The following is a 27,829-nucleotide window of genomic DNA, read 5'->3' on the forward strand; positions in this document are numbered from 1 at the left end:
GTCTCGACCTGAAACGTCACCCATTCCTTCTCTCCACAGATGCTGCCTGTCCTGCTGGGTTACTGCAGCATTTTGTGTCAGTATAAACCAGCGTTGGTATCTTCGGTATAAACCATGCATAGTTCCTTTCTACACATTTCATCAGCTATGACAATAGACAACAGACAATAGATGCAGGAGGAGGCCATTCGGCCCTTTGAGCCAGCACCACCATTCAATGTGATCATGGCTGATCATTCTCAATCAGTAGCCCGTTCCTGCCTTCTCCCTATACCACCTGACTCCGCTATCCTTAGGAGCTCTATCTAGCTCTCTCTTGAATGCATTCAGATAATTGGCCTCCACTGCCTTCTGAGGCAGAGAATTCCACACATTCACAACTCTCTGACTGAAAAAGCTTTTCCTCATTACCCCTTATTCTTAAACTGTGGCCCCTTGTTCTGGACTCCCCCAACATTGGGAACATGTTTCCTGCCTCTAACGTGTCCAACCCCTTAATAATCATATGTTTCGATAAGATCCCCTCTCATCCGTCTAAATTCCAGTGTATACAAGCCTAGTCGCTCCAGTCTTTTAACATATGACAGTCCCGCCATTCCGGGAATTAACCTAATAAACCTATGCTGCACGCCCTCAATAGCAAGAATATCCTTCCTCAAATTTGGAGACCAAAACTGCACACAGTACTCCAGGTGCGGTCTCACCAGGGCCCTGTACAACTGCAGAAGGACCTCTTTGCTCCTATACTCAACTCCCCTTGTTATGAAGGCCAACATTCCATTGGCTTTCTTCACTGCCTGCTGTACCTGCATGCTTCCTTTCAGTGACTGATGCACTAGGACACCCAGATCTCGTTGTACGTCCCCTTTTCCTAACTTGACACCATTCAGATAATACTCTGCCTTCCTATTCTTACCACAAAAGTGGATAACCTCACCACTTATCCACATTAAACTGCATCTGCCATGCATCCGCCCACTCACACAACCTGTCCAAGTCACCCTGCAATCTCATAGCATCCTCCTCACAGTTCACACTGCCACCCAGCTTTGTATCACCTGCGAATTTGCTAATGGTACTTTTAATCCCTTCATCCAAGTCATTAATGTATATTGTAAATATGCATTTGGAGCTTAGTACATACCTCTTTCCATCTCATTTCTTCTTGCAAGCAGACCACTATTTTCACATGTCTGCCTTCCTTCCGGTTCATGCCATCCGCATTGTCCTCCAGTAGCATGTCTGATCAAGAGTAACGACAATTAGAAATGGAAAGTGAACCAGGAACATACTTGGGCTCTCGTGCTCCAACGTTCAATAAGGTCATGACTGACCACTTACCTCACTCAGTGCCATTTCGCAAACCCCAGATTCCACCTCCCTCACAATAACAAAGACTCAACCCAAAATAGACACAAAGTGCTGGAGTAACTCAGCGGGTCACGGATCATCTTTGGAGGACATGGATAGGAGACACTTCAGGCTGGGATCCTTCTTCAGACCCAACCAAACTCTGTCCCGAAAAGACTCAATGAAAGAACTTGCGCCATCTCACATAGGCCAATCCATACAGCACTGGAACAGGCCCTTCGGCCCACAATGTCTGTGCCCAACACGATGCCAAGACCAATTCTTATCCGCCTGCACGTGATCCATATCCCTCCATTCCCTGTATATCCATGTGCCTATCCTAAAATCTCTTAAATGCCACTGTCGTATCAGCCTCCACCACCTCTGGCAGCGTGCTCCAGTCCACCCTATCAGCCATTGTATGTCTGTTTTTACCTTTCAATGAGATTACATAGAAAATAGGTGCAGGAGGAGGCCATTTGGCCCTTCGAGCCAGCACCGACATTCATTGTGATCATGGCTGATCATCCACAATCAGTCACCCGTGCCTGCCTTCTCCCCATACCCCTTGATTCCGCTAGCCCCTCGAGCTCTATCTAACTCTCCTTTAAATTCATCCAGTGAATTGGCCTCCACTGCCTACTGTGGCAGAGAATTCCACAAATTCACAACTCTCTGGGTGAAAAAGTTTCTTCTCACTTCAGTTTTAAATGGCCTGCCCTTTATTTTTAGACTGTGTTCCCTGGTTCTGAACTCCCCCAACATTGGGAATATTTTTCCTGCATCTAGCTTGTCCAGTCCTTTTTATAATTTTAAACGTCTCTATAAGATCCCCTCTCATCCTTCTAAACTCCAGTGAATACAAGCCTGGTCTTTCCAATCTTTCGTCATATGACATTTCCTCATAAACCCTTCAGCGACTACGACGAACCTCTCTTTGTATGTTAATGCCATTCCACATGAAAACCTGGAGAATCTTTACCTCCATTACCAAGTGTACCGCCCTAGAAACACAGAAAATAGGTGGAGTAGGCCATTCGGCCCTTCGAGCCAGCACTGCCATTCAATATGATCACGGCTGATCATCCTAAATCAGTACCCCGTTCCTGCTTTCTCCCCATATCCCTTGATTCCGTTAGCCCTCAGAGCTAAACCTAACTCTCTCTTGAAAACATCCAGTGAATTGGCTTCCGCTGCCATCTGTGGCAGAGAGTCCTTAGGTGAGGCAGTTATAAAATGTACCCAGTGTTGCAGCCACAGATTCAATGGCACCATTACTCCACAGACTCGGCCACAAGCCTTCATATTCTAATGTTGGTTACCCGTGAGAACTAAAAACATTTGACAATAGACAATAGACAATAGACAATAGGTGCAGGAGTAGGCCATTCAGCCCTTTGAGCCAGCACCGCCATTCAATGCGATCATGGCTGATCACTCTCAATTAGTACCCCGTTCCTGCCTTCTCCCCATACCCCTCACTCCGCTATCCTTAAGAGCTCTATCCAGCTCTCTCTTGAAAGCATCCAACGAACTGGCCTCCACTGCCTTCTGAGGCAGAGAATTCCACACCTTCACCACTCTCTGACTGAAAAAGTTCTTCCTCATCTCCGTTCTAAATGGCCTACCCCTTATTCTTAAACTGTGGCCCCTTGTTCTGGACTCCCCCAACATTGGGAACATGTTTCCTGCCTCTAATGTGTCCAATCCCCTAATTATCTTATATGTTTCAATAAGATCCCCCCTCATCCTTCTAAATTCCAGTGTATTTGCACATAAGAATAAGAAAATCTGTCTGAAGAAGGCTCCCGACCCTAAAAATCACCTGCCCATGTTGTCCAGAGATGCTGCCTGACTCGATGAGTTACTCCAGCACTCCAGTTTTCCCGGTCTCCTAGCCTACAGTTTGATGCAATCGCGGTAAGAAGGGTCTCGACCCGCAACGTCACCCAATCCTTCTCTCCAGAGACGCTGCCTGTCCCGCTGAGTTACTCCAGCTTTTTGTGTCCACCTTCAGTTTAAACCAGCGTCTGCGGTTTCTTCATACACATTTCGTCTGCAGTTATCTTCCTATAAATACTAAGCTGTGATCTCTGAGTTACGTACCAAGGCTGTTGGACTCTGACAGGTTCAGGCTGTGCTCAGAAAGGCCGAACGATTGACGGGGGGACGAGGAGATGGAAAGCTGAGACAGGGCCCGGCTGCAGGTTCCCTGAGTATCTGACTTTAGCCGGTCGTTCTCCGCCTTCAGCTTCTCAATTTCGGTCTGGAAGAGAAAAGATATTCGGCATTAAAGCGAGTTCGGTTGTTCTTCCTGCGCCAATAGAAAAATGTCAAGAGTGTTTAGAGTTTAGTGTCGAGTGATTTATTGTCCTATGTCCCAACCAGAACAATGAAATTCTTACTTGCAACAGCACAACAGAATATGTAAATATAGTACTATGTAATGAAGATAACAAATGAAAAGTTCAGTATATATATATATATATATATATATATTTGAGGAAGGGTCTCGTCCCGAAACGTCACCCATTCCTCCTATCCAGAGATGCTGCCTGTCCCGCTGAGTTACTCCAGCTTTTTGTGTCTATCATATATTTTTATATATATATATATATATATATATATATATATATACTCTGTGTGCTCACCCCTATATATATACACAAAATGCTGGAGTAACTCAGCAGGTCAGGCAGCATCTCAGGAGAGAAGGAATGGGTGACGTTTCGGGTCGAGACCCTTCTTCAGACTGATATCAGGGGGGGGGGGACAAAGGAAGGATAAAGGAAGGATTATATATCTATACACATATATATATACATATATATATACATATATATATATATAGAGAGAGAGAGAGAGAGAGAGATAGAGTCATATGCGCCAAAATCAGAGCAATAATTTTTTTACTTCATTCGACTCATCAAGTCTACTCCGCCATCCAATCCTGGCTGATCTATCTTTCCCGCTCAACCCCATTCTCCTGCCTTCTCTCCATAACCTTTCACACCCGTACTAATTAAGAATCTGTCAATCTCCGCTATAAAAATACCCAATAACTTGGCTTCCACAGTTTATTCTAAAGCTGCTGCCTCACACAACCAGAGACCGGGTTCGATCCCGACCCCAGGTGCTGTCTGTGTGTGGAGTTTGTACCTTCTCCCTGTGATCGCAAGGGTATCCTCTGGATGCTCTGGTCCCACATCCCAAATACGTGCGGGTGTGTAGGATAATTGGCCCTCTGCAAGTTGCCTCTAGTGCGAAGGGAGTGGATGAGAAAGTGGGACAACATAGAACTATTGTGAACAGGTGATCGATGGTCGGCATGGACTCGGTGGGCCGAAGGGCCTGTTTTCCATGGTGTATCTCTAACCTAAACTGAAGAAAACACTCTTATTCTGCAATTGCTGCTGGCGGTGCATTCTAAAATGGTTTCATTTGACGAGTCGTTTAAAGCTTCTACTTGTCTGAACAATTACCAAAGTTGCACATTTATTGCTTCTGAAAAATAGGAATATCATTTCAGATGAGCACACCTTAAACAGCAGCGGGTTCGCACGGTTAAAGAAAACTTGGCCAGATCACCAGGTAATTCTACATGTCAACAGGATAATTGAAAGCGAGACCATGAAACATGATCCCCTAAAAACAGTAGTAAAACGAATACTATTAACACAGTGAAAACTGTGCAAGGCTATCAAAAAATCGGGATGATTTTGGTTTAATAGAAACCCATGAACACAGTGTTATGTGTTGTATCGGCAAATCTTGGAATATTGAGAAAGGACCTCGCAGCGTCATACATAGTCATACAGCGTAGAAACAGGCCCTTCGGCCCAACTAGTCCATGCCGACCAAAACTCCCCATCTACGCTAGTCCCACCTGCCCATGTTTACCCCATATCTCTCTGAACCTTGGCTAGACACAAAAAGCTGGAGTAACTCATTGGGTCAGCCAGCATCTCTGGAGAAAAGGAATAGGTGATGTTTCTTGCCAAGACCCTTCTTCTGAAACCACCATCTGCAGGCCCTACCAACACATCCCTCTAAACCTCTCCTGTCCATGTGCCTTTTACGCCTCCTCCCCCCAAGCTGTGGAATACCCCACCCGGGGCTATGAGAGATGCCCACTCAGTTGACATTTTTAAACGGCAGCTAAAAACATATCTTTTCAATCAAGCTTTTGACTGACTTTACTTCTTCTGATGACATTGTAAAAATTACCTTTATTCTCTTGTATTTTTCTCAACATACCCTTCAGACTCCAAAGACGTACAGGTATGTAGGTTAATTGATTGGGTAAAATGTTTTTTTTTAAATTGTCCCTAGTGTGCGTAGGATAGTGTTAATGTGCGGGGATCGCTGGGCGGCGCGGACTCGGTGGACCGAAGGGCCTGTTTCCGTGCTGTATCTCTAAATCTAAATCTAAAAAATCTAAAGCAGCTTGTGTGCTCAGAAAGAATATGGGACTCTGTATTTGACCTCAGTGTTTTTGTTTTTGTCCTTTTACACTCTCAATTCTTTTATTTTTTATTTTATATTTTTATATAAATCTGTGCTTTCTATGCTATTAACTGCCTACGACCTTACTGTTTTAAACTGTATTTTTGTTTAGACCTGTGTTTTTGTGGAAAGCACTTTGGGTTGCAAACAATTGTATGAAAAGTCCTATACAAATAAAGTTATTATTATTAAATGTTGTTATATTGCCTGCCTCAACTACCAGTTTGTTCCATAAAGCCACCATCTGTCTAATGTTTCATTACATACACTTAAACGCAATGGGATAACACGAGTGGAATATCACAGAAATCCTTCCCTTTACCCCAAACCTTTAACAAGTGAACGGCATTCTTGTACCAATTGTAAAGACAATTAACCATTGGAACCGATGTGTGATTTTTGATTAATAGACAATAGGTGCAGGAGGAGGCCATTCGGCCCTTCGAGCCAGCACCGCCATTCAATGTGATCATGGCTGATCATTCTCAATCAGTACCCCGTTCCTGCCTTCTCCCCATACCCCCTGACTCCGCTATCCTTAAGAGCTCTATCTAGCTCTCTCTTGAATGCATTCAGAGAATTGGCCTCCACTGCCTTCTGAGGCAGAGAATTCCACAGGTTCACAACTCTCTGACTGAAAACGTTTTTCCTCATCTCAGTTCTAAATGGCCTACCCCTTATTCTTAAACTGTGGCCCCTTGTTCTGGACTCCCCCAACATTGCGAACATGTTTCCTGCCTCTAACGTGTCCAACCCCTTAATAATCTTATACGTTTCGATAAGATCTCCTCTCATCCTTCTAAATTCCAGTGTATACAAGCCTAGTCGCTCCAGTCTTTCAACATATGACAGTCCCATTTTGTGGTCAATATAGGAGAATAATTTGCTCGACAAATAACAAAGAGTTATTCAGCAATGGTGACATTGTAGCACAGCGGTAGAGTGCCAGAGAACCGGGTTCGATCTGTTGTCTGTGCAGAGTTTATACGTTCTGCCTGTGACCGCGTGGGTTTTCTCCGGGCGCTCAGGTTTCCTCCCACACTACAAAGACGTTCAGGTTTGTAGGTTCATTGGGTCGGTAAAATTATAAATTGTGAGTAGGATTGTATTAGTGTACGGGGATCGCTGGTTGGCGTGGACTCGATGGACCGAAAGGCCTGTTTACACACTGTATCTCTAAAGTCTAAAGATTGGTAACCTGATCAATGTTCAACAGGGGTGAAGGAAGAAAACTGTTTACAAAGAAATAGTAACTTAAAGTTCCAAATGACTTCGCTGGCAATCAGCTGATTATTAATCTACATTCAGCAAGTGGGGGATGGGAAGTAATCTTTAAACTTTCGCTGCTTTAAGTCCAAACTTTGCTCCGGTAATCACTTTGATCAATTCAAAGATTTAATTCAATCCAATGATACTTTATTGTCAGGTGTATCTAGGTACAGTGAAATGCTTTGTTTAGTGTACAACCCGATAAAATCATACACCAGACGTCACCTGGGCAGTGCATTTCAGCGCTGACTAAGTTATAAAAGTTCACTGAACAGTCCTGTCTATTGGTCCCTCTTCATTCTTGGCGGCCCCCTGCCAGGTCCACCTTTCTCTTCCCCCTCCCCCCCCCAACTCCTCGGGTCTCCCCTTCTTTCTCTGACGGCCCTCCTCTGATTCTTTTCTGATTCTTAAAACAATGGCTGTGCAGATAACCATCCACAGAGAAGATACCCCTGTTGATTTGCACTCGTCCGTCGAGAGTGCTTTCGGCTGGAGAACAACCTCAATATCTCCTCCCTCCCCACGGAAAAGCAGCCGAGGGAACGCAATAATCACGAGTCTTTCCAAATGTCCTCTGGCCAAAATAATTCCACACCTCCGCCTCTCAGACGACCTTACAATCAGCACATTGATGCATTCGGGAATGAGTTCCATGCATGAACGGGCAGGACAGGTTGGCTGAGGTACAACATACTGCTGATGTCTCCCTGGGGCAGCTTGGGGCATGCAGAGCTGGAGCAGACGCAGGTCAATGGGGAAAGCAACATTAAAATTAACATTTGTGCCTCTGGTAAAAGATGAGATTGAAAAGTGTAATACCACAGTTGCAGAGAGGAGCTAGCGTGAGTTTGGTGATCATCTCAGGGATGTGATTTAGAATATGGAACGCAGAACAGTACAGCACGAGACAAGCCCTTCGGCCCACAATGTCTGTGCCGAACATGATGCCAAGACCGACACAAAATGCTGGAGTAACTCAGCGAGACAGGCAGCGTTTCCCAAGAGAAGGAACGGGTGCTGTTTCGGGTCGAGAGCCTTCTTCAGACTGAAGAGAAATTTCCAGAGATGTGATAAATGCCAACGAGAGAGTAGACAGACTGAAGAAAGTACTTCGCACTAATCCAGGAGAGGACAAGAAAAGTAGTCCCAGTCTGATAATAAAAACCATTCACTCCTTGAAAAATGGTCACCAGGGGAAATGGATTCAGAAGTGGAAAAGTGGAAGCAAAAGAGTTACATATCCAATACCAACTGGAGTTGAACTAACTTTTCTCCCTGGTCTTAAGATGTTGAGGTCTTCTTCAGAGAAGGGTCCCAAGTCGAAACGTTACCTGTCCACGTTGTCCAGAGACGCTGCCTGACCCACTGAGTTACTTCAGCACTTTGTGTCTTTTTTGTGAACCAACAGGATTAACAAACTCCTCAGTAAGGCTGGCTCCTTCCTGGGGATGGAGTTGGATTCACGGGAGGTGGGTCTTGGAGGGGAGGATGCTCCTCAAACTGTGGAGCATCCTGGACAATACAGCTCACCCCCTCCATGACACACTGGTCAACCTGAGGAGCACCTTCAGCAACAGACTGGTCCCACCAAGATGCAGCACAGAACGCCACAGGGGATCCTTCTCCCCGGTGGCTATCAAAGTGTACAACACCTCCCCCTTCTGTCGTGGGGACAGACTGAGACTGACTCCCCCCCTCCACGATCTTTGCCCATCCCCAATCCTTTCCATTCGTCACACTTTAATTTCATGTTTCATGTACCTTGTAATGTTTTATGACTGGTGGCAGATCAATTTCCCTAATTAAAGTTCTTATCATATCGTATTGTGCTGTGACAATAAACTAAACTGAGAGTGAAAGCCGCCCGTCTCACCTGCATCCTGTTCATGGCATCGCGGAGCTGGTCCAGTTGGTGCGCTGAGCTGAGAGCCTCGAGACGGATGTCGGTCAGTTTCATCTCCTTCTCCCTCAACTCACCCCGCAGCTGCATGATGGTCTCAGCCTCTCCGTCGATGCAATCTGAGATGCTGCATGGGGGGAGAGAGGGGGAGGGAGACCACAGTCAGCGATCGCTGTTCGCTCAGTCAGTTTCAATTGAAAGCTAGCAAATCATTACTCGCTGTTCTCTTGAGATGCACACAATCACTATTTCCCTGGCCGCTATAGGTTAAGCACTAAGCACTTTTTCAAAAAACAAAAAGTTGATGTTTGGAAGCAAAGAGCCTACTCAGCCAAAGAAAGACACAAAGTCTAGTGTAGACGGGGCGTGTTGGCTGGTGCGGGCAAGTAGGGCTGAAGGGCCCGTTTCCATGTTGTAAGACTCTATCTATGACTCTTAACGATACAAAGTGAGGCCCCTTCGCGAACAAAGGACGCAGCGTGGGGGAGACATCAAGAACAACAAGGGACTTGGGGGGGGGGAGAGAAGGAAGAGAGACTATATTGAATACTTTTGTAACTTTTCGTCGGCGTCCTTTACATGGCGACTGTTCGCATACTTGTGTACAGGTGCTCCCCGGCTTACGATGTTTCGACTTGCGACAGTTCGACGTTGCAATGGCGCAAACGGCCGCGACCCGTGGCGAGCCGCCGCTCGCTTCCGGCCACGTGATCGCGCGTATTACAATGCATTTCGACTTACAATACTTTTGGTTTCCGATGGGTTTCTCGGAACGGAACCCCATCGGAAGCTGAGGAGCACCCGTTCTGTTTGCAAAACAAAGACTTTCACTGTTCAAAGTACACGTGATGGTACGGTTTTAATCACGTGACAGTAAGGTACCAGCGGGTCAGGCAGCATCGCTGGAGAACATGGAATAGGTGACGTTTCAAGTCGGGACCCTTCTTCAGACTGAGTTACTCCAGCATTTGTGTTTTTTCTTTGGTATTAACCAGAATCTGTGTTTTACACACTTTTTATTACAGCCTACGAATTAATTTGCTTCTTAGTTACTTTTCAACATTCAGCAACAAGACAATATTTTCTGATTATACATAATTCCTCAAGATAATCCTATAATTAAGCGTGATATTTATACCGTTGCAAATCAGATCACAAACATTATTTATCGTATTCAGCAAATGCAAAGGTCATTAAATGCATTCAATTTGGAAACCAGCACCTACAGTTCCTTGTAACTCAGGTGTATAATTTCTAACCGGGTCTTTTGGGCACATTGAAGAATCCACACTGAAGAATATAGCTGCATTTAAGTAGTATAACTGCACAAATATTAGGGGAATCATTTCACAAGCCAAGTAAAGTGAATGGATATTTTTAAGGCAGAGATTGCTATGTTCTCGATTAGTACCAGTGTCATGGATTATGGGAGAATGGGGTTGAGAGGGGAAGGTAGATTAGCCACGATTGAATGGCAGAATAGCCTTGACGGGCCGAATAGCCGAATTCCGCTCCTACAATTTATGAGGTTATGAACATGCCTCGGCTTTCTTGAGAGCAAATTAATGAACATAGAACAGCACAGGAACAGGCCCTTCGGCCCACAATGTCCGTGCTGAACGTGATGCCACGTTACACTGCTCTCCTCTGCCTGCATGTGATCTAATTGACTCCATCACGAGAGACCCTCATTTATTCTTCCTGCAAATCTGGGTTTCGATGAGGCAGATTAGGGGATAAAAACATGAGATAAACTTCTTATTGTGTTACACCTTGTACACTGCACGATTTGTGCGGCACGGTGGCGCAGCGTTAGAGCTGCTGCTTTACAGCGCCAGAGACCCGGGTTCGATCCTGACCACAGATGCTTGTCTGTACGGAATTTGTACGTTCTCCCCGTGACCTGCATGGGTTTTCTCCGGTATCTCCGGTTTCCTCCCACACTCCAAAGACGTACAGATTTGTAGGTTAATTCGCTTGGTATAATTGTATATTGTCCCTAATATGCATAGATAGCGTTAATGTGCGCGGACTTGGTAAGCCGAAGGGCCTGTTTCCGCGCTGTATCTCTAAACTAAACTAAAAAAAAATTTGTCTGTCATATCTATTACAATGGATCATGGCCATTTTCCATTCATTAGACATGATTGTAACCACACAACCGACCGAGTTTGCCTTTTGGTTGTAAGTAAAACATCTACATACAGTGAGTTGGAGTGTGATGTTCTCAGCGCTGGGGTGGATGGAGTTGATCCATTATGTGGAAACTTGGGCGAGGAAGGCAACGATGAATCAGGTGTGTTCATTTCCTCAATGTCCGAATGCGATGAAGCAGACTTTGGAGACTTCTTTTTGCCAAAAGCTTGCTTGAAGGAGCTTCTCAACTGAATAACACAAACATTGACCCGAGCTGTTAAAAATGAATGAACATTTGAACACGTCCTTGACTTAAATCCACATGCTTATAACTAACGTGCTAAAATCGTCGGGAGAGTAACATTAATTCGATGAATCCTCAGTTCATGGAGTCAATGGCTGATCGAAAACAAATGCAGAGAAAATTCATGTCCAGTGGATAGTTCCGTGTAAACCACATCACTGTGCCACTTTGCCACTGAAATTCATTCAAATGAAGAAAAAGGAAGTGAACTTTAGAAGAGGCTTACAACATGCTGATATAACCACGCAGCACATAAAGCAGAATCAACAAAGTTTATATTTTTCAGCAAGTGCGTCTTATGGCTTTCCTTATCTACACCCAGAGTACCACTTTTACCTCTCCTACTCTAGTGCATCGGACACAGATAAAAGTCACAGTAATCCCTCCCATTTGCCTCAACTTTGAAAGATGATCATCAGAAATCCAGGATAAAATGAGTCCAAGTCATTATCCAAGATAATCACCCTCTGCATTTATAGAAAGAATCTCCGCAGATATTATATGTGATAATTTGCTACAACTAACTGCCACAGAGTTATACAGGGGGGGGACCTCATTGAAACTTATTTCATTAAAACAGAATAATGAAAGGCATAGATCGAGTGGCTGTGGAAAGGATGTTTCCACTGGTGGGAGAGTCTGGGATCAGAGGTCACAGCCTCAGAATTAAAGGGCGCTCTTTTAGAAAGGAGGTGAGGAGGAACTTCTTTAGTCGGAGGGTAGTTAATCTGTGCAACTCATTGCCACAGAGGCCAAGTCAGTGGATATTTTTAAGGCAGAAATGGACAAAATCTTGATTAGAGTGGGTGTCAAGGATTAAGGGGAGAAGGCAGGAAAATGGGATTAGGAGGCAGAGATCAGCCATGATTAAATGGCAGAGTAGACCCGATGGGCCGAATGGCCCAACTCTATACCTATAACTTGTGAATTTGTGAAAAACAATCGTAACTGAAGTAACACAAGATGTGCCAGTATTTTGACACCATGCATTATGCAACATTAAAAATTAACCAAGTCTTTAATGTGATTGTCCTTAGTCTAACCGCCTGTGATAAATTACTCAAAACATCAAGTGCATAAAACGGACTGTTACAAGAAGAAGTTCCTTCTAGAGGTTTCCTAATTCATCCTATTTGAAATTTGTAAACTGGTAGGAAATAATCGTATTGAATATTTCGTATAAAATCATGAGGGGGACAGAAAGCGTGAATGCACAGAGTCTTTTACTAAGTTTGGTTGAATCAAGAATCAGAGGACATGTTTAAGGTGAGAAGGGCAAGATTTAATAGGAACCTGAAGGGCAGCTTTGTCATGGTGGGTGTATGGAACGAACTGCCAGAGGAGGTAGTTGAGGCAGGTACAATAACTACAATTAAAAGATATTTGGTCAAGTACATGGATCGGAAAGGTTTAGAGGGATATGGGCCAAACGTGGATGGGCGGTTCTGGCGCAGAAAGGGCATCTTGGTCAGCATGGGCATGTTGGGCCGAAGGGCATGTTTCCGTGCTGCATGAGTCTATGACTGGATCCATTAACTTATTCTTCAAAACGATTTCATCACCATTTCTATCCTTTTCTGATAGTACTGATTAAAAGTTCGGTGAAGTGCAAGAACACAATTTTGCCAAATGAAATACACCATTAGGTCTCATTATCCCGAAGCAATCACCCCACGCTTTTAAATCTCTTTGCTCTACCCTTTGTGCTTGTGTTTGGCTTGGTTCTGTTGATGTAAAGCATCTATGTGCCATTTATTGGAAGGCAGTGCTCTTCACTGGACCCGACAAATAATAAACCGAAACGCTAAATTGGTAATATTTACCAGCCAGCCAAAAAAGCACATCACTACAAGGAGCAGTGCAACAGAGGCCAAAAGACAAGCAGAACTGAAAGGTCAACATTTGAATGAATGGAACATAAACAGAATTAACAGAGGGGTAAATCAAAGACAGCATGGCATGTTGGCATATTGTTCATCATTCCTAATAGGAAAAGTTGTTTTTATCACCTTCACTTCAGACATTTATGAATGTAACAATTGTGCACGTCTTTTAGCCAATATAGACATGGATTCTTCCCGTGTGAGTTGTACTTGGCTTCACGCTACTTACTTGGCAAGTATAAACATTGATAACACTGAAGGGATTTCTTGTGTGTATTTAATTGAGACTGCGGTTCGTTGAGTTGTAGTTTTACAGTTGAGAGTCCAGTAAATCTCTGTTCGAACAAAGCCAATGTATGGACTTTCTTCTTATTCAAGCATAATCAAGGACCAGTCGCACCCAGGACACTCCCTCTTCTCCCCTCTCCCATCAGGCAAAAGGTACAGAAGTGTAAAAACCCACACCTCCAGATTCAGGGACAGTTTCTTCCCAGCAGTTATCAGGCAACTGAATCACCCTTTCACAACCAGAGAGCAGTGCTGAACTACTATCTACCTCTTTGGTGACCCTCAGTCTATCCTTGATCGGACTTTGCTGGGTTTGCCTGGCACTAAACATTATTTATGTATCATGTATCTGCACACTGTAAATGGCTCGATTGTAATCATGTATTGTCTGTCTGCTGACAGGTTCGCACGCAACAAAAGCTTTTCTCTGTACCTCGGTACACCTGACAATAAACTAAACTCAACTGAACTATCTCCTGTTTTCCATTGATCTAATTGGGGCTGGAAGATTTGATGTAGGTTATGTAGGTATGTAGGTTAATTTGACTGGGTAAATGTAAAAAATTGTCCCTAGTGTGTGTAGGATAGTGTTAATGTGCGGGGATCACTGGGTGGCACGGACTTGGTGGGCCGAAAAGGCCTGTTTCCGCGCTGTATATATATGATATGATATGATATGATATGCTTAGACGGTCAGCAGAGATGAATGGGTTGTGCCTGGAAGGCGCTGCCAGGGGTGGTGGTGGAGACGGGTACAAGAGGGCCATTTATGAAGGGGGTTATATTGATATGATAGGGCCATCAAAGAGTCTTTTGGATGGGCACATGGATATGCAGGGAATAGAGGGACATGGATCAAGTGTTGGCCGAGGTGATTAGTTGAACTTGGCATCATGTTTGGCACAGACATTGTGGGCCGAAGGGCCTGTTCCTGTGCTGAACTGTTCCATGATCTATGTTCCCCAAGGATCACACACATGTGGCCATCTGCTCCCATCAGATGTTTCAGCTCAGCATACAAATATTAAAAACTTGCTGTGTGGGCAACAATGGCCGAGCTTTGTACCCTCTCCACCCTTGATATGGCCTGAACTGTGCCAGTGATCGAACTGAAGATCACTTCTTTGCACAAATCACCACTTCCTTGCTTTTATTATCTTTATTCAAGGAACAAAAAAAACAATTTTAGTTTAGTTTAGAGATACAGCGCGGGAACAGGCCCTTCGGCCCACAGATTCCGCGCCGACCAGCGACCCCCGTATACTAGCACTATTCTACACACTAGGGACAATTTACAAACTTTACCCAAGCCAATTAGCCTACAAACCTGTACGCCTTTGGAGCGTGGGAGGAAACCGGATAATCCGGAGAAAACCCCACGCGGTCACTGGGAGAACGTACAAACTCCATATGGATAACACCCGTAGTCAGGATCAAACCCGGGTCTCAGACGCTGTAAGACAGCAACTCTACCGCTGCACCAACGTGCTGCCCTAACCTTACTGCCTGGCTCTGAAACATAATGAACATCAAATAAACTTCGGACTATCTTGGTTGCATGAGGGACTTTGGGCGTTTTCTTTCCACTAATATTGTTATAAGGTCACAAGTGATAGGAGTAGAATTAGGCCATTCGGCCCTTCAAGTCTACTCCGCCATTCAATCATGGCTGATCTATAGTATCTCTCCCTCCTAACCCCATTCTCCTGCCTTCTCCCCATAACCTCATGACACCCGCACTAATCCAGAATCTATCTCTGCCTTAAAAATATCCACGGACTTGGCCTCCGCAGCCTTCAGTGGCAAAGAATTCCACAGATTCACCGCCCTCTGACTAAAGAGGGTTGGTGTTTTTTTAATTTGTTGAACTTTCTTTGGTTGATTATGTTATCCACGAGTACAGCGTCTACAGACCTGTTCTGCTGCTTTTTCATTGTTCTGTTTGATTGTTCTGTTTTCGGTATATACATGATAATTAAACAGTGGACTCTCTCTCTCTCGTGGCTCCTGCCTGACATGAAACAACTCCTAGGTTTAATATCCTATCACAACACCACATTGTTGCTTTGGGTTAGGTGAGGGTACAGAAAGGACTGAGTCCCCTTAATAAAGCTGAGGCGACAGGTGTAAAATACATAACTGAAATTGTCACGTTATAATCAAAACATGCTGCCCTATGTAGAATGGGTTAGTACTTAACATGGGGCCCCCTTGGTATGCAACTGTTTCTTGATTTTTGTGCTGATAAGAGGGTAGATTGGGTGATATTAGACTGGAGGTGATCGGCAAGCACAACGTTATACTTACCTCATATACCTGCCGTGAAGTTGTGCGAGCACAGGGAAAGAGAAGAGAACACAACAAAACTGGTTTTAATTTTGATACAAAGTCGAAGAGCTTTTGGGTAAAGAAATGCCAATGGTCAGGGTGGCTCCTTTGCGATAAAGCAAACCAGACCAGCGGGAGATTGGATCCCCACGCCGCTGTGAAAACTTGCCACCCTTTTTTGGCATTTCTTCACGGCAACGCTGAAAGGGCAGCTCTAAAGTTGTGAACCAATTGTTAAGGCAAGCAAAATGAACAGGTGACTTGCTGTCATGGATTGTGACCATTATATCAATTGGTCAGAGCTACTCTTCCAGTCGATCAGAATGGTTCTGAAAATACAAACATCAAAATAATGCTATTGGCAACTAAGTTATCTATTAGTTATTACTGGAAGCGTTTATGTTTGGTTTTTCACACAGACTGGTCCTGAGCTAAATAATGTACAGCAAGATCAGAACATTCATTGAATTCAAAGGTGAAGCAGGTAATGCTGTACGGATCGGAGACATGGAAAACAACAAAACACACAACAAACAGGCTGCAAACATTCATTAACACCTGCCTCAGGAGAATACTAAACATTTGGAGGAGAGAGACAAAGTAAGCAATGTGGACCTGTGGAAAAGAACAAGGCAGGATCCCATTGACTTACAAATTCGAAAGAGGAAATGGGAGTTGGATTGGACACACCCTCAGAAAACCTGCCACAAACATCACCCGGCAAGCCCTGAAATGGAAACCCCAAGGAAAAAGGAAAAGAGGTCGCCCCAGGAACAGCTGGAGAAGAGGTGTCCAGGCAGAAACGTCTGGGAGTGGGCTCAACTGGGGAGATCCGCCAACAACCAAGTGAGGTGGAGGACATTTGTCAATGGCCTATGCTCCCTAGAGGAGCCAAGGGCTTAAGAAGAAGAAGAAGTTCAGAACAAAACATAACCTTTCTTATAGCTAAACCTCTTTAGAGTTAAAATGCTGATGTCCACAGTTACAATGCCATATCCAAGGCCTGGATAGAGAGGAAATGTGGAGAGGATGCTTCCACTGGTGGGAGAGTCTAGGACCAGAGGACGCAGCCTCAGAAGAAAAGGCCGTACCTTTAGAAAGGAGATGAGGAGGAATTTCTTTAGTCGGAGGGTGGTGAATCTGTGGAATTTATTGCCACAGACGGCTGTGGAGGCCAAGTCAATGGATATTTTATAAGGTGGAGATTGACAGATTCTTGATTAGTACGGGTGTCAGGGGTTATGGGGTGAAGGCAGGAGAATGGTGATGAGAGGGAAAGATAGATCAGCCATGATTGAATGGTGGAGTAGACTTAATGGGCCGAATGGCTTAATTCTGCTCCAATAACTTATGAACATCAGCCATTTGAAATTTCAGATGTAACCTAGATATCAAAGATAACATACTTGGTTCTCACAGCCCAGCACAAAGTTTCACAATGGTCTCTGCACACAAGTACAACAAGTTGTCTACAGATAACACTTAATCTAACCACTACTCGTATAAACAAAATGGATTCTCGTGCATTATTTTCCAATTTGCGTTGAAGAGGATGTTTTTTTTGTGCCCGGGTCTGAAGAAGGGTCCCGACCCGAAATGTCACCTATCCCATGTTCCCCAGAGATGCTGCCTGACCCGCAGAGTTACTCCAGCACTTTGTGTCTTTTTTGTTGTTGTTGCAAACCAGCATCAGCAGTTCCTTGTTTCTACAAATGTTACTGCAAGCCTTTGTCCCACGCTGTGTGTTTTTTTTTGTTGTAACCTGGCATCTGAAGTTTCCTGTGTCCTGTTTCTTAAGATTCCAATTACCTGCCCATTTGGCACATCTCTTGGACCGAACGTGAACTGGAGTGGGTGTGGATCAACTGCCGTAGATAAGGCCATGAACTGTCTGAGTGGGGTGGGTTTTACAGAAGGGTTGTACACAGGAGTGGAGAGGGACACTGCAATTTTCAATTCTGTGCCCTAGAAGACCACAAAGGGAGGTTTCTAATCGAGGAGGTCCTGACCCAAAACGTCACCTATCCATGCTTCCCAGAGACGCTGCCTGACCCGCAAAGTTACTCTGGCACTTTGTGTGTCCTTTTGCTTTCTCTTTAAAACAGCCGCTTTAATATAAATTTTCCAATACAGTTTTATGGCTTAATAACATTTTCTGCCTGAAATGCCACAGACCCTTGCAGGGGGCAGAACATTTACCCGCTGCTTTGCCAAGTCCTTAAAAGCACTGAATTGTGTGGGGTCAGTTACACACGTGAAGTAAAAGCACAGGAATCTCTCCATAGTTGTCCCCTCATCTCAGCAGAGTGCCACAAGATGGGGCCATAAAGCCCATTAGGGCGGCACGGTGGCACAGCGGTAGAGTTGCTGCCTTACAGCATTTACAGCGCCGGAGACCCGGGTTCGATCCCGACTACGGGTGCTGCCTGCACAGAGTTTGTACGTTCTCCCCGTGACCTGTGTGGGGTTTCCACGGGAGCTCCGGTTTCCTCCCACAGGTTTGTAGGTTAACTGGCTTGGTATAAATGTAAAAAAATATCCCTAGTGTGCGTAGGGCAGTGTTACTGTGCGGGGATCGCTGGTCGCTGTGGACACGGTGGGCCTGTTTTCACGCTGTATCTCTAAACTAAACAAAACAGACTACTCTGAGGGAGGCAAACACAAGGCACTTAAACTGTTGAAAATTAAATCACCAACCGCTGGAAAGAGGGCAGAGAAGACTTACGAGAATGTTGCCAGGAATTGAGGGCCTGAGCTATAAGGAAAGGTTGAGTGGGCTACGATTTTATTCTTTGGAGTGTAGGGGGCTGAGGAGTGATCTTATAGAGATCTTATAAAATCAGGGGGTGGACAGATAGGGTAAATGCACAGAGCCTTTTACCCAGAGGAGGGAACTAACTACCCAGAGGCCATGGGTTTAAGGTGAGGGCAGAGATTTAATAGGAACCCAAGGGGTCATGGGTATATGGAACGAGCTGCCAGAGGAGTTAGTTGAGACAGGTAACATAGCAACTTTAACAAGGCATTTGGACAGGTATATGGATAGGAAAGGTTTAGAAACATAGAAAATAGGTGCAGGAGGAGCCCATTCGGCCCATTTGGCCACACGCCAAGCAGCGATCCCCGGACATTAAGACTATGCTATACACACTAGGGACAATTTCCTTTTATGCCAAGCTAATTAACCTACAGACCTGCGAAGTGTGGGAGGAAACTGGAGCTCCCCAGAGAAAACCCACGCAGGTCAAGGGGAGAAGGTACAAACTCCGTACAGACAAGCACCCGATCGAACCCGGGTCTTTGGCGCTGTAAGGCAGCGACTCTACCGCTGCGCCACCGCGCCGCCTTTGTCTCAGATGGGAATACAAAACACCTCCACTTTCCAATCCTAATTAAAAGCAGGTGTGCATTTGTACGGCGCACAATGGGCTGGAAATTTGTTTCGGAAATAAAGTTACGGTTTACAAACTCACCCAGTTTTTCTTCTTCTTTTTCTTGGAGTCGACCTCTGCGCTGCTGCCCACACTGGAATGACTGGTGGCGCTGTTAATGCTGGACACACTGTCTGATGAATGCTGCCGACGGATCCTTAGATCTGCTGACTGAGAGCTACCGCTTCCTGGAGTGGGCAAATCACATTCACAAGGTCACAAGTGGTAGGAGCAGAATTAGGCCACTCGTCCCATCAAGTCTACTCCGCCATTCAATCGCGGCTGATCTATCTCTCCCTTTTTATCCCCTTCTCCCCGTAACCCTGCCACCGTACTCTTCAAGAATCAATCTATCTCTGCCTTAAAAAATATCCACTGACGGCCTCCACAGCCTTCTGTGGCAATGAATTCCACAGATTAACCACCCCCTGACCAAATAAATTCCTCCTCACCTCCTTCCTAAAGGAACGTCCTTTTATTCTGAGGCTACGCTCTCTGGTCCTGGACTCTCCCACTAGTGGAAACATCCTCTCCACATCCTATCACTATTCGGTAAGTTTCAATGATGTCCCCCCTCATCCTTCTAAACTCCAGCGAATACAGGCCCAGTGCCATCAAACATTCTGTTACTCTTTGACAGTTACTGTCTATTCAAACGCATAGTAACTCTTAAGACTTTCTTAGATTTTTAGAGACAAGGCGTGGAAACAGGCCCTTCGGCCCACCAAGTCTGCGCCGACCAGCGATCCCCATACTACAAACACCATCCTACACACAATTGGGATAATTTACAATTTTACTGAAGCCAATTAACCTACAGACTTGCACATCTTTGCAGTGTTGGAAGAAATCGGAGTACCTGGAGAAAACCCACGCAGTCACGGGGAGAACGTATAAATTCAACGTGCACGCAGTACCCGTAGTAAGGGAAAAACTCTACTGCTGCGCCACTCACTATATCATTCCTTTGGTACAGTCCAACACAATATACACGGCAGCCATTGTAGACTGACAAGTTATATTAAACTGATTCCAACACGTGCAGTTTTTTAAGTCAGGGAGCCAAATGGCACGGCCCAACTGTGGTACAAAGTCCTAGAGTAACTCAGAGGGTCAGGCAGCATCTCTGGAGTACATGGAAAGGTGACATTTCGGGTCTTCTTCAGTGTTAACTCAAAACGTTACATAGTCCTTTTCTCCAGAGATGTTGCCTGACCCACTGACTTACTCCAGCACTTGGTGTCTATCTTCGGTGTAAACCAGCATTTGCAGTTCTTTCCTACACACTTCAGCCTAACTTGTCCACGCTGACCAAGATGCCCCATCTAAGCACTTCCCATTTGGCCGGTGTCACTCTAATCCTTTCCTATCCATGTACCTCTAATAAGCTCTGAACTACACAGACTATTATTGCCATTATTTTACTATTATTGTTTGTTTTATGTGTGCGTGTATATATATATATATATATATGACAAAATGCTGGAGTAACTCAGCAGGTCAGGCAGCATCTCAGGAGAGAAGGAATGGGTGACGTTTCGGGTCTGAAGAAGGGGCTCGACCCGAAACATCACCCATTCCTTCTCTCCTGAGATGCTGCCTGACCTGCTGAGTTACTCCAGCATTTTGTGAAATAAATACCATCGACTTGTACCAGCATCTGCAGTTATTTTCTTACACTATATATATATGTGTGTATGTGTGTGTGTGTGTGTGTGTACATGATCTATATATGTGTATTTGTGAGTATGTGTATATACACACACTGAACTTTTTTTTTCTCTCTCGTTTATTATATTGTTTACAGTGTATTACATTTAAACAGCATTCTGTTGTGCTGCAGCAAGTAAAAATTTCATTGTTCTATCTGGGACATTTGACAATGAAACACTCTTGACTCTCTTGTCCTGTCCAAGTGTCAAATGAACGCTGTTAAAGAGTCCCTTCTTCGGACTCTCTGTCCAGGGGTGATGTCGGCAACTCTGACTGGAAGCGGCCGAGATTATAGACAATAGACAATAGGTGCAGGGGGAGGCCATTCGGCCCTTTGAGCCAGCACCGCCATTCAATGTGATCATGGCTGATCATTCTCAATCAGTACCCCGTTCCTGCCTTCCCCCCATACCCCCTGACTCCGCTATCCTTAAGAGCTCTATCCAGCTCTCTCTTGAATGCATTCAGAGAATTGGCCTCCACTGCCTTCTGAGGCAGAGAATTCCACAGATTCACAACTCTCTGACTGAAAAAGTTTTTCCTCATCTCAGTTCTAAATGGCCTACCCCTTATTCTTAAACTGTGGCCCCTTGTTCTGGACTCCCCCAACATTGGGAACATGTTTCCTGCCTCTAACGTGTCCAACCCCTTAATAATCTTATACGTTTCGATAAGATCTCCTCTCATCCTTCTAAATTCCAGTGTATACAAGCCTAGTCGCTCCAGTCTTTCAACATATGATAGTCCCGCCATTCCGGGAATTAACCTAGTAAACCTACGCTGCACGCCCTCAATAGCCCTTGTAACCCGGCGGTTAAAATCGTCCGGTCTGTCCGCCCCAACCAAAATCCATCATGAAGAAGAAGTCTTCGGTGTCGTAGAATCATCCTACCTTTACAGGAGAGCTCGGGTGTGTTGATGACTCCGTTTATCGCTGCCTGGGCAGCTGTATTTTGCTTCTTTAGCAGGTCAATGGTCTTTCTCAATTCGTTAAGATCAGAATCCTGAATATTGCACAAAAAAAAAGGCAAAGATTAAAAAGTTCATCATATACAACGAAATACAGTGGGAAATTGTCACCATCACACGCATTAAATACAGTGGCACACACACACTCTCGGGATTCAGCTTCTGAACTTGGCTTTTTTGTTTCAAGAAATCAATGTCCACTATAACATTGCACATTATTTCGCACTGAGGACCTCTTGCTAACAAAATATTATTCATATAATTATTAATAGAGCGTAGAACATGGAATAGTACAGCACGGAGGCCCTTCGGCCCACAATGTCTGTGCCGAACATGATGCCAAGACCAACTCTTATCTGCCTGCGCTTAATTCACATCCCCCCAATACCTGCATATCCACATTTTTATGGCTCCAAAGGTCCCTTGAACGTCACTATCATATCTGCCTCAACCATCACCCCCATTATAAATGGAAATATACTTTCCATAAAATATTCTCGAGGAGAGAAAGACCTTGGTATAGCTGACAATAATAAATTAAAAACACTGGAAAACATTTTTTAAAGGGGGGTGCTGTTTGGAGGATAGTTTATTTTATTTTAGAGATACACCACGGAAACGGGCACTTCAACCCACCGAGTCCATGCCGACCAGCAATCCCCGCACATTAACATTATCCTACACACACCTGGGACAATTTACAATTTTACCGAAGCCAATTAGCCTACAAACCTGTACGTCTTTGGAGTGTGGGAAGAAACCAGAGATCCCGGAGAAAACCCACACAGGTCACAGGGAGAACGTACAAACTCTGTAATGAGAGCATCCCGAGTTGGGATCGAACCCGGGTCTCCGGTGCTGTAAGGCAGCAGCTCTACCGCTGCGACACTGTGCTACCCAAAGTTAGTGGTGAGATTCACACTCATGGCCCTAGAGTAAAGGTTGAAAACTCTAGTTGTGAATCGGGTAACTTAACCATGACAGGACACATCTCTCAATGGAAGCCAACACCTGAGAGGGTAAGTAACGTACCAGATGGTCAGGGGTTATGGGGAGAAGGCAGGAGAATGGGGTTAGGAGGGAGAGATAGATGGGGCATGATTGAATGGCGGACTAAACTTGATGGGCCGAATGGCCTAATTCTGCTCCTATCACTTGTGACCAAATGAAAACACTCACCTTCTGTTCAGCTGTCATTGTCAGGCTCTGCAACCTCCCTGTCATATTCGCTAAGCTTTGCTCAAAAGCTGCCACAAGGTGTGCCTGTGTGGAATAAAAAAACACAATGTCAGATAAAGCACAGAAAACTGAATGATAGAGACTGACGGCTGTGTAGACTGTTCTCCAGCAAAACACAAAGTGTTGGAGGAACTCAGCGGGTCAGGCAGCATCTGGGGAGGGAATGGACTGAGGAAGTTTCGGATCGGGACCCTCCTTCAGACTGATTTTTTAGATTTAGAGATACAGTGCGGAAACAGGCCCTTCGGCCCACCGAGTCCGCGCCGCCCAGCGATCCCCGCACATTAACACTATCCTACACACACTAGGGACAATTTTTTACATTTACCCAGTCAATTAAACGACAAACCTGTACGTCTTTGGAGTGTGGGAGGAAACCGAAGATCTCGGAGAAACCCCAGGCAGGTCACGGGGAGAACGTACAAACTCCGTACAGACAGCGCCCGTAGTCAGGATCGAACCCGAGTCTCCGGCGCTGCATTCGCTGTAAGGCAGCAACTCTACCGCTGCGCCACCGTGCCGCACTGATCACCATCTCCTCTGTCCCTCTCTTCCCCTCCCCCTTCCCAGTTCCTCTATCTTCCTGTCTCCACCTATATCCTTCATTTGTCCCGCCCCCGACATCAGTCTGCAGAAGGGTCTCGACCCAAAACGTCACCCATTCCTTCTCTCCTGAGATGCTGCCTGACCCGCTGAGTTACTCCAGCATTTTGTGAAATAAATACCTTCGATTTGTACCAGCATCTGCAGTTATTTTCTTACACCATCTCCTCTGCACTGAGTTCAATTTGACTTTAGAGATACAGCGCGGAAACAGGCCCCTCGGCCCACCTAGTCCGCGCCGACCAGCGATCATCCCGTGCACTCGGACTATCCTGTACACTAGGGACAATTTTTCCATTTATACCCAAGCCAATTAACCACTCAACCTGCACGTCTTTGGAGTGTGGGAGAAAACCGGAGCATCCCGGAGAAAACTTACACGATCACAAGGAGAACGTACAAACTCCGTACAGACAGCACCCATAGTTAGGATCGAACCCGGGTCTCTAGCGCTGTAAAGCAACAACTCTACTGCTGCGCCAATGTGCCGGCCTACATTTTTTTGCTGCAGTTCCTGGTTTCTACTCTTGTATTTGATAGTTTTGACAGCCAACATTGTCGTATTCAAGTGCCCGCAGGAATTCTCTTTGAATTTCTTCGACAGATCAGCAGCTGAATCAAAGAGTGTCGGACGGAACTGCAGACGCTGTCTTACACCGGAGATAAGACACCGAACAAAGAGGATGGATTTGCACAGTTACCACCAATCATTCATCCTGGGTGGCCCAAGACAAGCAGAACAAGTTTGAGACATCCCTCATCTCTTTTCAAACCGCCTTTTCAAACAATTCTTTTGTTCATGGAGATAACATCACAGTGATAACTAGAGCCAGGGAGGGTGAGTGTTTTCTAAACAGTAAATAGTCCCAAAAGGCGTGTGGGATAGTGTTAGTGTGCGGGGATTCGCTGGTCAGTGCGGACCCGGTGGGCCGAAGGGCCTGTTTCCGCGCTGTATCTCTAAATTAAACTAAAAACGTAGCAAATAAGTGAATAAGTCACTCTTATGGCTTATTATTTCTTATTTACACTCTCGGCACTGCGGCATGGAAACAGGCCCTTCGGCCCAACTTGTCCTTGCCATCCAACCTGAATACAAGACCAGATCAAATTCAAACTATGAATTTTCCCGATGCGTTTCCACACCATGCGATCTTCTCCCATGTGATGAAAAGGAACTGCAGATGCTGGTTTATACCTCAGATAGAAACAAAATGCTTGAGCAACTTAGCAGACCAGTGAGCATCTCAGCAAAAAATAGACAGGTGACGTTCCAGGTCATTCTGAAGAAGTGTCCGACCCGGAAACATCACCTATGTTTTTTCTCCAGAGATTCTGCTTGGCCCGATGAGTTACTCCAGCATTTTTGCGTCCATTTTTTTAGTTTACTTTAGTTTTCGTTTAAAGACACAGCGCGGAAACAGGCCCTTCAGCCCACCGAGTCCAGGCCGACCAGCGGTCCCCGCACGCTAACGCTATCCTACGCACGCTAGGGACAATTTACACTTATACCAAGCCAATTAACCTACAAACCAGCATGACTTTAGAGTGTGGGAGGAAACCGAAGATCTCGGAAAAAAACCTATGCAGGTCACGGGGAGAACGTACAAACTCCACACAGACAGCACCCATAGTGGGGATCGAACCCGGGTTTCCGGTGCTGCAAGCGCTGTAAGGCAGCAACTCTACCGCTGCGCCACCGTGCCGTCTATCGTTAATGTTCTCAGGCAGACACAAAATGCTGGAGTAACTCAGCGGGACAGGCAGCATAGCTGGAGAGAAGGAATGGGTGATGTTTCCTGTCGAGACCCTTCTTCAGACACATGGGTGACGTTTCGGGTCGAGACCCTTCTTCAGATGTTCTCATCTCCATTGTGCTAAGCCGTGCACAGACAAATATTAGGTGGAGGGGGCGGGGAGGTGACAATGAGGAGCACATGCACATCGGCATGGGGAAACCGCCGTGAGGGAGGGGACTTTGTAACTGTGTAAGCGCCCTTTATGGGTGACTATTTGCATACCTTGGGTATGCGCACAAAGAATTTCAGTGTGTAGGAAAATAACTGCAGATGCTGGTTTAAATCGAAGGTAGACACAAAATGCTGGAGTAACTCAGCGGGTCAGGCAGCATCTCGGGAGAGAAGGAATGGGTGACGTTTCAGTCTGTAGAAGGGTCTCGACCCGAAACGCCACCCAAGAATTTCACTGTGATTTGTCACATTCACTCATTCAGGTCAGAATTGAACCCAGGTTTCTGGCGCTGTAAGGCAGCAGCTCAACCCCATTTGCCACAGCGCCACCTCTTATATCAATTCAGTTTGGGGAATTGTTGTGGAGTTCCGCTTCGTTGGTACAATTTGGATTTTATGTCTGCTCATCAGTATTGTTGAACCAATCTGCTGTCTCTTTATATTCATCAACTCCCAGTTCAGCCACCAGGCAACACAAAGGACTGTTGATTTAGTGATCTGATTATGTTTCTGAACACAAATTTAATTGTATGCATAATTCCGGTCGACCAGTCTGTTTACGGAACGTAAAATGATCAAAAAAAACACAGGAGAATATGAAGAGGATTACAGAGAATCCTGGGTGTTAAACAGAGTCATCACTGTGTCTATCCTGATATTCATCAAATCTCGTGCATTGCTGTTATTTTGACCAAGGTTTAGTTTAGTTTAAAGATACAGCGCGGAAACAGGCCCTTCGGCCCCCAAGTCCGCGCTGACCAGCGATCCCCGTACACTAACATTCTCCTACACACACTGGGGACTATTTTACAATTTTACCGAAGCCAATTAGACTACAAACCTGCGCGTCTTGGGAGTGTGGGAGGAAACCGGAGCACCCGGGGAAAACCCACGCGGGTCACGGGGAGAACGTACAAACTCCGTACAGGCAGCACCTGTGGTCAGGATCGAACCCGGGTTTCTGGCGCTGTGAGATGGCAACTCTACCGCTGCGCCACCGTGCCACCCTAAAACCTCACAAGGTAACGAGAGCATCCAGATGGGCAGGAAGCCCTTCCTCAAGCATACGGCTCATATTTTCAAAGACCCACATCACCCTGGCCATGTTGGCCTTTCACTGCTACCAATGGGAAGAAGGTATGAGAACCGTTAACTCTAGGTTCAAGAGCAGCTTCTGCCCATCAAACATCAGAATGATGTACCACACTGCCCAATCCTAACTACAACCCCACCTCACCATCCACCTTCTACGCACTCTGCACCACTAGGGGCACTCCACAAACTTTGATTTTTGGGTGATCGTGATCAGGTTTGAATATCTATGAATGCCTGATCATTTTTCACATATCATCCTAATCACAAGTGGTAGGAGCAGAATTAGGCCATTCAGCCCATCAAGTCTACTCCATCATTCAATCATGGCTGACCTATCTCTCTCCCTCCTAATCTCATTCTCCTGCCTTCTCCCCATTGCCTCTGACACCCGTACTAATCAAGAATCTATCTATCTCTGCCTTAAAAATATTCTTTGACTTGGCCTCCACAAACCTCTGTGGCAATGATTTCCACAGATTCACCACCCTCACTAAAGAAAAACCTCCTCATCTCCTTCCTAAAAGAACGTCCTTTAATTCTGAGGCTGTGACCTCTAGTCCTAGACTCTCCCACTAGTGGAAACGTCCTCTCCACATCCACTCTATCCAGGCCTTTCGCTATTCTGTTTGTTTCAATGAGGTTCCCGCTCATTCTTCTGAACTCCAGCGAGTACAGGCCTAGTGCTGTCAAACGCTCATCATATGAGAACCTTTGTATTTATTGTTATTACATTCAGGGTATCTGTAAAGCTGCAGCAAGCAACAAGGTTAAAAACATCTTTTGGTCCTAACCAGAGGCAGCTCCCTCAGTATAGAAACACCTGCAATTTGTGCTGACACACCTGTCAT

At 45.4% G+C, this 27,829-nt stretch overlaps 1 protein-coding gene across 9 annotated transcripts in view; it reads right to left on the reverse strand.

Moving 5' to 3' along the window:
* Positions 1-27,829, reverse strand: part of nav2a (neuron navigator 2a) — a 592,633-nt gene that overhangs the window by 22,788 nt on the left and 542,016 nt on the right. For all 9 annotated transcript variants that reach the window (XM_078415513.1, XM_078415514.1, XM_078415510.1 and 6 more), the window contains 7 exons: positions 23,257-23,340; positions 22,001-22,112; positions 19,438-19,583; positions 11,231-11,409; positions 8,999-9,152; positions 3,457-3,616; positions 1,145-1,242 (listed from right to left, as the gene is read on the reverse strand). In XM_078415513.1, the coding sequence (XP_078271639.1) occupies positions 1,145-1,242; positions 3,457-3,616; positions 8,999-9,152; positions 11,231-11,409; positions 19,438-19,583; positions 22,001-22,112; positions 23,257-23,340 (933 nt within the window). The remainder of the gene's footprint in view (positions 1-1,144; positions 1,243-3,456; positions 3,617-8,998; positions 9,153-11,230; positions 11,410-19,437; positions 19,584-22,000; positions 22,113-23,256; positions 23,341-27,829) is intronic.

The sequence above is a fragment of the Rhinoraja longicauda genome, chromosome 18, assembly GCF_053455715.1.
Source record: "Rhinoraja longicauda isolate Sanriku21f chromosome 18, sRhiLon1.1, whole genome shotgun sequence".
Classification (NCBI taxonomy): Eukaryota; Metazoa; Chordata; class Chondrichthyes; order Rajiformes; family Arhynchobatidae; genus Rhinoraja; species Rhinoraja longicauda.